The sequence below is a fragment of the Hoplias malabaricus genome, chromosome 11 (assembly GCF_029633855.1).
Source record: "Hoplias malabaricus isolate fHopMal1 chromosome 11, fHopMal1.hap1, whole genome shotgun sequence".
NCBI classification, from domain to species: domain Eukaryota; kingdom Metazoa; phylum Chordata; class Actinopteri; order Characiformes; family Erythrinidae; genus Hoplias; species Hoplias malabaricus.
The window spans coordinates 34,395,095-34,407,480 of NC_089810.1; the positions used below are offsets into that span (position 1 = coordinate 34,395,095).

Consider the following 12,386-nt stretch of genomic DNA (forward strand, 5'->3'; position numbering starts at 1 on the left):
GACTGGACTGCTGCTGAGTGGTCCAAAATTATGCTCTCTGAAGTGAAGAGAGGCACAGAATCCACGTTGCTTGAGGTCCAGTGTAAAGTTTCCACAATCAGTGATGGTTTGGGGTGCCATGTTATCTGCTGGTGTTGGTCCACTGTGTTTTCTGAGGTCCAAGGTCAACGCAGCAATCTACCAGGACGTTTCAGAGCACTTCATTCTTCCTGCTGCTGACCAGCTTTATGGAGATGCAGATTTCATTTTCCAACAGGACTTGGCACCTGCACACAGCGCCAAAGCTACCAGTACCTGGTTTAAGGACCATGGTCTCCCTGTTCTTAATTGGCCAGCAAACTCCCCTGACCTTTACCCCATAGAAAATCTATGGGGGATTGTAAAGACAAATATGTAATACGCCAGACCCAACAATGCAGAAGAGCTGAAGGCAACTATCAGAGTAACCTGGGCTCTCATGACACCTGAGCAGTGCCACAGACTGATCACCTCCATGCCACGCTGCATTGCTGCAGAAATTCAGGCAAAAGGAGCCCCAGCTGAGTACTGAGTTCTGTACATACTCATACTTTTCAGTTGGCCAGCGTTTCTAAAAACTCTTCTTTTATTTTAACTGCTCTTAAGCAATATTCTAATTTTCTGAGACTCTGAATTTGGGGTTTTCATTAGTTGTCAGTTATAATCATTAAATTAAAAGACATAAATACTTGAAATATATCAGTCTGTGAGTAATAAATGTGTATTATATACTCATATATAAGTTTCACTTTTTGAATGGAATTACTGAAATAAATCAACTTTTTCACTATATTCTAATTTTATGACCTGCACCTGTACATTCTGTGGTTCAGTCTTAAACAGCTCAGTACAAAGGGGCGATTGTGGAAATGTCATTACCCAATCAGATGCAGAGGTTGAGGAATTTATCAGCCAATTAGAAGCCAAGCCAGGAAACACTGTTACAAGGCCAAGTAAATATTGACAGTGATTCCAGCACTGGTTTCAGCAATAAACCATTTAACAGACACTTTTGTTGTATAATTATGAAAAAATCAATGTAAACTGCATGATCATAATTATAAAAGCAGAAATTATATGTTTTTATTAAAGATAGTTTGCATTGTTTCTTTTCTTTATTTTATTAATTTCGAGATTTCAGCTCCACACCAGCTGTGGCCGACAGAGGGCAGCACCGCAACGAATCAACAACTAACACATCAATTTGCAGCTTGTGTACTTTCCTGAGCGTTTTCAAAGGTTTATCAGTGATTAAAGGAATTTACTTTTCCCTGCATTCATGTTCATCCTCTATTCCTCTTTTCACGATGAATGTAATAGTTTGAGTGTCATTGATATATGTTGTGTGACGTTGTAGCTCAGTTGAGAAGCCTCTAGCTGCAGCCTGTAGGAAGGGTGTGTGTGTGTGTGCTGTCGTTCTTCACACTAAGTACACACATCAGTTTCTGTGCTGAGAGATGCTGGATGATCTGAGGAGTTCCATTTACCACATCTCCCTCACTCAAAGTTCTAATGAGTGATATTTAAGATGTGGTTAATCTCTTCAGTTACAGGTCCATACATTATACACACCAGAGACTATATATTGATATTTTTATCAATTTTTATAAAAATGTTTTTACATATAAATAAAACATTATAAAACTGATTTATAAAAATCAACCAATAAAACATTTTGTGTTCAATTATTAACAAAGACAAAAGGCAGTCATCTCCTGTTTAATGTTTCTGTAACAGTCATTCTCACAGGTGTGTGTGTGTGTGTGTGTTAGAGTTGTGTTTTCCCTGTGGTAATGGCTCTATAAATGTAGTGTGTGAGAGGAACATAGTTTTGAGTGTTCTCCTGGAGAATGTAGAGAGGTTGAGGAATGACATATGGATTAAATCCCTCCTTTACCAAATTCACTTTCACCTGCTTAAATGTCCCTGTCATCTCCACGCATTCCTGGAAAACACACACACACACACACACACACACACACACACACACACACACACACACACACAGACAGTGTGTTGTCATTTCAATGTGCGTAGGTTTGTGGCTTGTAACATGTTGTGTTACTCATATTTAACTCCTTAATGAGCTCATAACTCATAGCAGTAAAATTCAGTGGAAAACTTCACAGAATAAAAACAGATCTGGGTTGGAAGGATGTTGCTTAATACAGGATATGATAGAAGATTTTATTTTAAGCATTATTTAATTAAGATTAATTTATGTTACAGAGAAAGCCAGCCTAGACTTGGAATTCCTAATATGAACATGATGCCCAGTAGAGAATGACCTCAGAACTAAAGTGTACTGTAATTTACCAGAATGCGTATGAATCTGGGTCTGGTGTAAACAGGAAGGAAGTGGGTGATGTGGTTAAACATCTCTCTGGAGTCAAACTCTCGGTTTTCCTTTATCGTCACAGCTGCCATTCCAATTCGGCCCTCATTACCTAAACACACACACACACACACACACACACACATTGGGGGGAAAAAGGTAAAAAAATCTAAAACAATCAGTCACCACCCAATCATTGATTAAACCCCTAAAACTCATTTCTGTTTTTTTTTTTTTTTAAAAACTTTAATGTCTTCAAAGAGGGGTTGGATCGTGGGGTTGTGGGTTTGAGCCCCACCTAGGATTACTGTGTTTGGGGAGTTTGGTGTGTTCTTCCTTTGTCTGCATAGGTTTCCTCTGGGTGCTCCAGTTTCCTCGCACAGTCCACAAACATGTTGGTGGGTGGCTTGAATATTCAGATGCGCCCATAGTGTGAGAGATTGTGTGGATGTGTGATTAGTTGGTGCCCTGTGATGGAATAGCTCCCTCTCCAGGGTGTGTTCCTGTCTCACCCCCAGATACATGGTTACAGATAATGAAGAAATGATAGAATAATTAGTTAGGGATACCATCAAAATATGCTGATGTTGCTGACATAAAAATAAAAGTGAGAGTTTAAAAATATCAATAAAAATACAGCTACAACGTCAGAAAATTTTTGTGGCTAGAAAACAAATCTGAGGTGGGCCTGAGTTATTTCAGCTCTACCACATTTACAACCGGTGGTGTAGGTAAAGCTGGGTTTCCATTTTAGTGTGTCAAGAATAGAGGGTAGTTTACTTTCACATTGTCCATCAGACATGATCCACTTTATGCGTTTCACAAAAGCAAAGTTGTTGCAGTGTCTCCCCTGATCAAAATATCCTGTAGGATTTTCAGTTTTTCCAATACTGTTTTATAGGATTCCAAAGACTGAAGATCTTATAGGACTTGTTTTTTTTGTACACTTGTTTTCTGTATAAGAATTCTATTGGATTCTTAATGCTCAGTGGTCTCCTGATTGTAAATCTGAAATAATTCTATCACAAATCTACCAGCTCCTGAAGGTTAGAAATATATACCAAGTCCCATCCAGAGCCCAGTCAGACAGTGTTAATTCCCTGGGAGTCAGAGCTGACATGCTAGTGAGTGCAAGACACATGGTCCTGATAAGTATGTCCATAGAATAATATGATTCCAATAGTGACAAGCAAATTATTCAATAAAAAAAATACAATTGATCTGCTGTTGTCACAATTTAATTATTATCTGTAACTGCTTATCCAGTTCAGGGTCGCGGTGGGTCCAGAGCCTACCTGGAATCATTGGGCGCAAGGCGGGATTAAACACCCGGGAGGGGGCGCCAGTCCTTCACAGGGCAACACACACACACACATTCACAGCTATGGACACTTTTTTTTTGAGTCGCCAATCCACCTACCAACGTGTGTTTTTGGACTGTGGGAGGAAACTGGAGCATCCGGAGGAAACCCACGCGGACACAGGGAGAACACACCAACTCCTCACAAACAGTCACCCGGAGCGGGAATCGAACCCACAACCTCCAGACCCCTGGAGCTGTGTGACTGCGACACTACCTGCTGCCGCCCTTTAATTAATTAATTAATTAATTGATTTTTTATTATCATTTATTTACTTGCATTTTAGATGACTACGAATTTTCCATGGAAATAATGTTGGGAAATGCTGATCTAAGCCATAATTCCACACCATATTTGCTGAAGTAGACAGTGTTCAGTAGAGAATATTAGTGCTCTTACTAATTTGAGCTGTTTACCTGGAACTTCCACACCGTAAACACTAGCATCTTCAATAAAATCCAACATCCTAATGACATCGGACACTTCAGTGGTCGACACATTCTCCCCCTTCCATCTGCACACAAAAATAACATCATCAGCAGCAGCAACAATAACTACAGAATAATTCCATTAGCCTTGTAGCTCCGGTAATAATCTAAAGAAAAATGAAGCTGTAATTGAACGTGTCCAAGTTTTTCAACAAATTGTTTTTAGGAAGAAATATAAAAAATAGATACATAAAAATGACCTCTGCCAAGTCAGTAATGTTTTAAACCCCCCAGGGGGCGCTGCAAGACTAAAAAAATCAGTGTCACTGTGTTATCAGACTGTATTATGCAGACCCTGATTTGGTCTAATACCAAAGAGTGTTATTGACTGAGCGCCTCACTGTGGAATGTGAGATATAATTTTAACTATTTTAGTATTGGAAATATTTACTGAGATTTTTCTGGCTGTTCAGTACCTGAAAGTTTCTCCTACTCGATCCTGGAAGTACAGGAAGTTGTGTTTGTCAATCTTTAGCAGATCTCCGCTGTTAAAATAAACGTCTCCCTCAACGAACACGTTCCTCAGCTTCTTCCTCTCCGTGTGCTCTGGGTTCCCAGCATACCCCACAAATGGAGCCAGTTTTGTTATCTCCACCACCAGGAGACCTGTCTCGCCTATAAACACACAACACACATATGCACACACAATATACGCAATATAAAATAAGAATAAAGCTGTATTAGACTGAATGGAAATTAATATCATATAAGACTGACCTGTTGCAACAGGAACACAGTGTCCCTCTCTGTTTCTGACTGGCTCCTCTGTCTCAGCATCAAACTGTACCACAGCGTGAGGAAACATCATCTGTAAGAACGCAAAAAATCATTTCCAAATCCCCTGTAATCTGACAAAATCCAGTGTCAAGCTGAGACAAAATTAGTCACATTCCTAACTGTCTGCTATGTTCTCTGTGGTCATCTGATCACAAATACACAAAATTTAATTACCATTCTAAATATTAGGTCAGATTTTACTAAAGAAGAGTAATGCACTTCAACCATACACTTACATCCATCCATCCATTATCTGTAACCGCTTATCCAATTTAGGGTCGCGGGGGGTCCAGAGCCTACCTGGAATCATCGGGCGCAAGGCCCATACACTTACAATTACAAATAATTATGATCATACACAGGATAATATGTAAAATATCCTATGCCAATCCATTGCTTCACATAGGGTCCACAACACTCTCTTCCTAACTGCAGCCACAAAATTGTTCTTACACTTCAGCACAAAGGTTGCTGTAGCCGTTTATGGTTCAATCAGCAACCAGCTATCCTTAACACCTACGGTTACTCATTGAGCCCAGCACATGAGTACCCAAACCACCCATTGCATCACTAGCTCTTCATTGTGTTTGGCTGAATTAAGCCCACAACTCCTCCAAAACGTGCAACAGTGAAGTCTGGTGTCCCAGCCCCACCCCAAGCCAGCTTTACAGTCCTACCTTACCCTTTACCATCAACAACCATAAATCCACACTGGCCTCCTTGGTGACTAAGGCTGTACCTAGCCCCACTGGCACCGTTAATGCATGCTCAGTGCCACCAGTTCCATGTGAACTTTACATACTACATCACCAACAACTACAATAGCATCTCTACATTTCCCCAAGTAATCTGTGCTCTCCTTATCCTAACAACTGACTACACCTTTCAGCTGTTTCTGATAACTCCTACAAAGCTGACCTTATTTTCTGGCCCTGATAACGAACTGCACAAGCAGGGATGTGGCAGACTTGGCTACAAATACTTTAACACCTATCTCCATCAGTCTTACATGTGCCTGTCACCCGCGTTCCCTCACCTCAGCCGCCAAGTCTGAATACTTTAACTTCTTCCTTTAGAATGCTTCACCTACTGCATCCACATATGGAACTGTTAACTCTATGAAATAAACAATTTGTTAACCAGCGATTCCTGTTAGAGACAGGGTTTTGTGACGTCACCGGGTCCATTCGAAGCCGTAATTACTACCTCCATTGCCATTGTAATTGCAAATGCTAATGGTGAAATCGTACATCTAGCCATTATATCTATTTAGAGGCAAAAAGCAATAGCTTAATCTAGGAAAATGACATGTTAAACCCAACCCTGTTTCTTTGCTGTCTGAATCTGATGCCAGAACATGCTGCCATGTTCCAAACATCCTGCAAAACCAGAAACCCCTGCCTTTTGTACTGATGTATCAATTTATTTGTTTGCTTTCAAATAAGCAGCACCTCTCCATGCTATCACACTAAAGAAAATCTTATTCTTCTCATTAAGAAGACAATGAAACTGAAACCCTTCTATACTTACAGCATCTTTCTTCTTAGGTATAAGGTTACTGCCTGCTCTTCTCCACTCTTTTGGAATGACCATCAACCTCCACAAAAACTCAGTGTACTCAGGTGCATACTTGTACACCCGATACAGCACACCATTAGGCCCTGAAGCAGAACCTGCCTTTGCATGATGCACCTCATCTTGAACCTCACTCTATTTTGGCGGGTTAACCTCCATTTGCCACTCAAATATTCGCCTAGTGGTGCAATATTCCATGGCAACTCTAGCTGCTTTGCCTTATCTTATAAGGTCTTCACCTTTATTTTTAAGAGTTTAAGACTCAGAATTCAGTATTAATGGTCAGATTTGGAGGAATATTTTACGCAGAGTTCTTCACTGACCCTGTGGTAGAAACTGACTCGTCCCACTGGGCCGACCTTGTTTGTGTAGTTTATGAAACTCAGGTTTCCATCAGATGCAGCATAGAACTCTTTAATCTCCACATTTCCGAACCTCCGCTGAAACTCCTCCCACACATTGGACCTCATTCCATTCCCCAGGGCCAGCCTTACCTGGTGATCACGATCATCACCTCTCTGTAAACACAATAATAATCTCAATAACAATCACAGTCACAATAACTACAGCCATAGTTAAATGAACACTACGTAAGGTTTGTTATTTTGCTCCTGGGGCTCTTTCTACAGAGTTACATCGTACAGTTCCTACAGTTCTAAACCTAAGCAGCAGTGATAGAGGCACCGTTCTCCCTATTACAGGTCAACAATGCATCATTTTAACTAGTGTGTTTGTTAGTTTGTGTGTGTGTGTGTGTGTGTGTGTGTTACCTTTGGTGTGTTACAGAGATAGCGCATGATTTCTCCTATGTACTGGATTACTGTAACATTGTGTTTTCTACAGTCGTTCCAGAATTGAGACACTGAGAACTTCCTCCTCAATACTACTGTGATTCCTGCACACACACACAAACACATACACATACAGTGTATAGGTTATGTTAGGATGCTATACAATTTTTTACTGTTTTTTTTGTGTGGTTCTTGGCATAAAATTCAAAATGTGAAATATCGTCTTGTAATTTGCAATACATCTTGTTCTATTTTTATTTAAATAGAATATAATCAAATATGATATAAATGATTCATACATTCATTGTCTATAACTGCTTATCCATTTCAGGTTCCGGAACCTAACCGGAATCATTAGGCACAAGGCAACACACCCTGGAGGGGGCACCTGTCCTTCACAGGGCAGCACACATACACACATTCAGACCTGTGGACACTTTTGAGTCACCAATCCACCTAACAATGTGTGTTTTGGACTGTGGGAGGAAACCAGAGAGACAGGAAGAACACACCAGTCAGGGAGAACAGACAGTTACCCGGAGTGGGACTTGAACCCACAGCCTCCAGGTCCCTGGAACTGTGTGACTGCGACACTACCTGCTGCACCACTGTGCCGCCCTATTCATACATCAATGCATTCTGAATTTGTTTATATTTTGCCCACTGTTCCAACTGTTCTGCAAATGGGATTTATATATAAAACAACATTGATTGTCTATATAGATGAAAAAATGTGTGTGTATATATCATATTTATATGGCTTTCCCAAAGAAAAATAGGTAATATTAATTATGCATTTTAGTCATATTTTTTAAACACCAAGTGAGGTATTAAATAAATGCCTATTAAATAAACAGAAGCACCGAAGTACTGAACTACAACTGGATGAACCTTCCTTCAGAAAATGAACTTTGAGCTAAGCAGAGTTAAACAGAGAGCAGCTACAGAGAAACAGTGTCCTAGTTTTACATTAAACACTAAGGCCTCATTTCTTTAACCTAGATTAAATGTTCCTTGGACTAAATTACAACATACTGAGAACTGAGTTGGACATGAGCTATTTTTTTTAAACTAAAATGGTTTCTCATTAGTTTAATAATGATTAAAAGCTCCAAATGTAGCAAGTTTTGATACAGCCTGATTTATCTTAAATTTGCTTAATCCACTCTAAATATAGCTAATCGTCATACATGCTGAGATTATAAAGTGTTCCATTAACTTAATGAGGAATAGCCATCTCTAAATACAGTGTATTGCATTATAGAGGTTATATATGATTTCTTCTATGTTTATGTGGAATAACCTTAACTAAATATAGCATATTGTGATATAGATCCAGTTTATGTGGTTTCTCCTTTTTTGTGCATTTGTAGCATTTTTGTGATTATTTTGTGATTTGTGATTAAGTTTTATTTGAATAGGACTTTCATCAGATTTCTGTAAAGATTGTACAGTCTTGGTCAATAAATATTAGACAATGCAATTGTAATTGAAGAGAGAGAGAAAAAGAGATAGAGAGAAAGAGTAAAAGATTAGTCTAACCTCGCTCTATAGCACCCCCAAGTCCAATCAGTAGTCCTGCTGCATGATAAAGAGGTAGAGTAATATAAATCACATCATCCTGCATAACTCCCACCAGAAATTGGAAAAATACAGGACTCCAAATTCTGTCCTGAGGACATAAGCCAGCTTTAGGAAGTCCTGTGGAAGCACAAATAGTAAAAATGTAAATTAAGTCAAAGTATTATTTCTACGCTTTCTAAAAATCCATTTCCAAAACAGAATTGTTCATTTTCTTGAACATGTCTTGGAACATTTCAAATGTTTTCAGAATGGGTTCTCTCACTGTGCAAAAAGTGTAAATGCTAACATGCCTCATGGTAGGAATGGGGGGTTACATCAGTGTTCAAAGCATGGGTGACTTGCATATATGTAAAGGTACCACTAATTTGGAGGTGTATATTGTGATTTTATAGAGATATATGCTGCCATCAAGGCTATGTCTTTTAGAGTGATGCCTTGTTATTTAAACAAGACAATGCCAGGCCTCATTCCGAATGTGGTAAAAGTGTGTCATTGTGTGTGTTTTACTGGTCTCTCTGCAGTCCAGATCTGTCTGCTATTTGCATAAGATTCAGACATCAACAAATATGAACTGAAAACTCCACTTGAAAATCCATCCATTATCTGTAACCGCTTATCCAATTCAGGGTCGCGGTGGGTCCAGAGCCTACCTGGAATCATTGGGCGCAAGGCGGGAATACACCCCGGAGGGGACGCCAGTCCTTCACAGGGCAACACATACACTCACACATACGGTCACTTTTTTGAGTCGCCAATCCACCTACCAACGTGTGTTTTGGACTGTGGGAGGAAACCGGAGCACCTGGAGGAAACCCACGCAGACACGGGGAGTACACACCAACTCCTCAGAGACAGTCACCCAGAGTGGGAATCGAACCCACAACCTCCAGGTCCCTGGAGCTGTGTGACTGCGACACTACCTGCTGCACCACCACTTGAAAATTCCACTTGCAAAACAGCAACAATTATTATCCTCAGTTCCCAAATGATAAAACAGCATAATTATAAGAACAGGTGATGTAACACAGTGGTAAACATGCCTCTCTCCCAACTTTCTGCAGTTTGCTGCAGGCAAATTGTAAATGTGTTAATATTTACAAAATACATTCAAGTTGGTCATAGTGAAAAACCCTGGGATTCTTTTCCTTGTGCTTTTGTTAGTTAGAAAAATTGTCAAGTGAATGAACAAATCACAAATTCTTGGTTTTGTTGCATTGGGATAGTTACATTTGTTGCATGGGATAGTTATACAGTAGTAAGCACACATGGTGTTTCTTTAAAAGGAAAAGAAAACATTAACTTCAGGTTATTGATTTCCAAGTGATATTTCTTAGGAGATTTGAAATAATCCATTGTTATGAGAAAAGGGACACTCAAAGAAAAATATGTGAAATACATTTAAAATACTACAGAGAAAGTAGTACCCATAACAACAACACAACACAAGACCTGGTGTCTCTCCAAACAGCACCACAACCTTGCCCTTTCATTTTTGAGGGACATGTGTGTGTATGTGTGAGAGAGAGAGAGAGAGAGAGAGAGAGAGATAGAGATAGAGATAGATTATATTTGTGTATATAAATGTGTACCTGTAGTTCCTGACGTGAAGATATAAAGTCCAGGACTGCTCATGGTGATGTTCTCTCGGAGTGTGTATGGTACTGGTGTGTTTGGCTGTTGTTGAATTTTTTCACTAAGGTTGTGGAGACCTTCCATTCCTTCAGTGTCACCCAGAATATAGACACAAACACCAGTCAACTCTGACATCACCTCACACACTGCTTTTCGCTGTTCTGAAACACACAGAGACCAACTTTATGGAGATGCAGATTTCATTTTTCAACAGGACTTGGCTCCTGCACACAGTGCCAAAGCTACCTGTACCTGGTTTAAGGACCATGGTCTCCCTGTTATTAATTGACCAGCAAACTCACCTGACCTTTACCCCATAGAAAATCTATGGGGTATTGTGAAGAGTAAGATGCAATATGCCAGAGCCAACAACGCAGAGGAGCTGAAGGCCACTATCAGAGCAACCTGGGCTCTCATGACACCTGAGCAGTGTCACAGACTGATCACCTCCATGCCACGCCGCATTGCTGCAGTAATTCAGGCAAAAGGAGCCCCAACTAAGTACTGAGTGTTGTACATGCTCATACTTTTCATGTTCACAGTTTTCAGTTGGCCAGCATTTCTAAAAATCCTTTTTTGTATTGGTCTTAAGTAATATTCAAATTTTCTGAGATACTGAATTTGGGGTTTTCATTAGTTGTCAGTTATAATAATTAAATTAAAAGAAATAAATACTTGAAATATATCAGTCTGTGTGTAATGAATGAGTATAATATACTCACTTCAATTCATTTCACTTTTTGAATGGAATTACTGAAATAAATCAACTTTTTCATGATATACTAATTTTATGACCAGCACCTGTTTACTGCAACAACTGTTCAAATAAACTAGAGATTGGAGAGAATCCTTGACCCTGTGTCTTTGTTCCTCTAATTTCTCCTTGGGTCTAAGAATCAATCTGAACATCAATCTTCCTCCCTGGTGGTGCTTAGATAACTGCCATAACAGAAATCTTAATCGTGATGTACATAAGAAAAAGTTCAGTTAGTCATTATATTGATTTGATGTCATATTGCTTTGCACTAGATTAATTAAAGTATATTAATAACAGACACCTATAACCCATTTAGAAATAATTAATAGACAAAATGAATAGTTTGTGTTTGTGTATAAAGTAGATTGTTGTTTACCTGCTCCAGCGATGAGGACTGAGGCTCCGCAGCAGTTGAAGCAGTGTAAGAGTGACTTGTTTCTGATGTTGGTGTTGAGCATAGAAACAGAGCAGCCGATTTGAAACAAACCTAACCAAACCCAAACCAGCGCTGGCTCGTTACCTAGCAACAGTGCCACTGTGGACCCAGAGTGTAACTGCAAGGCTCGAGCCACCTGGTTACTCCGGAGCTCCACCTGCTTGTAGGAGTACACCTGGTCCTCAAACACAATGAAGGGCTTGTCTGGATTCTCACAAACCCTGTCCAAAAAACATTCTAGGATGGAGTAGAACGGTTTTCTTTCACGGAACTTCATCCTTTTGGAGCGAACTGCCCTCATCTTCATTATGTACCTACAGTCTTGCAGAAAATATGGGAATTTAACATAGAAGATCGCCAAAATAATACCTGCTCCGAATAAAGAAGCCAAGAATATTTCCATCTTTACAGCTGTTTGTGTTTTTCTGAGGGAGGAATGTCAAAACACAGCTGCCTTTTTTGGAAAAGAGATACACAGGTCAACTGTAATCCTCCTCCTTATCGTCCAATCATCTCTCAGGGTCAGGTTTAATCTTTAATTCACCCCTGTGTGGAGGTATTACTCTTACATTACACCAGTGTATACAGCTGTGTGTCTCCCCTGCAAAAAAAATGTTTTGTTACTAGTCTAC

The 12,386-nt window shown here is 39.7% G+C and overlaps 1 protein-coding gene across 1 annotated transcript; it reads right to left on the minus strand.

Moving 5' to 3' along the window:
- Positions 1 to 1,701: 1,701 nt before the first annotated feature.
- Positions 1,702 to 12,157, minus strand: LOC136709459 (long-chain fatty acid transport protein 2-like). The gene is made up of 10 exons (XM_066684712.1): positions 11,695 to 12,157; positions 10,519 to 10,722; positions 8,888 to 9,046; positions 7,325 to 7,449; positions 6,878 to 7,072; positions 4,920 to 5,010; positions 4,619 to 4,817; positions 4,131 to 4,228; positions 2,335 to 2,465; positions 1,702 to 1,963 (listed from the first exon to the last, which is right to left on the minus strand). The coding sequence occupies exons 1-10, from the start codon at positions 12,155 to 12,157 to the stop codon at positions 1,787 to 1,789; spliced, it is 1,842 nt and encodes a 613-aa protein (XP_066540809.1). The 3' UTR covers positions 1,702 to 1,786.
- Positions 12,158 to 12,386: the final 229 nt, after the last annotated feature.

Bases quoted from the DNA above. Each gene is read 5' to 3' on its own strand.
- LOC136709459 (XM_066684712.1), bottom strand. From the start codon at position 12,157: ATGGAAATATTCTTGGCTTCTTTATTCGGAGCAGGTATTATTTTGGCG. The intron at 10,723-11,694 runs GTAAACAACAAT...TGTGTGTTTCAG, and splicing joins AGTCCTCATCGCTGGAGCAG to AACAGCGAAAAGCAGTGTGT. The intron at 4,818-4,919 runs GTCAGTCTTATA...GTGTGTTTATAG, and splicing joins CTGTGTTCCTGTTGCAACAG to GCGAGACAGGTCTCCTGGTG.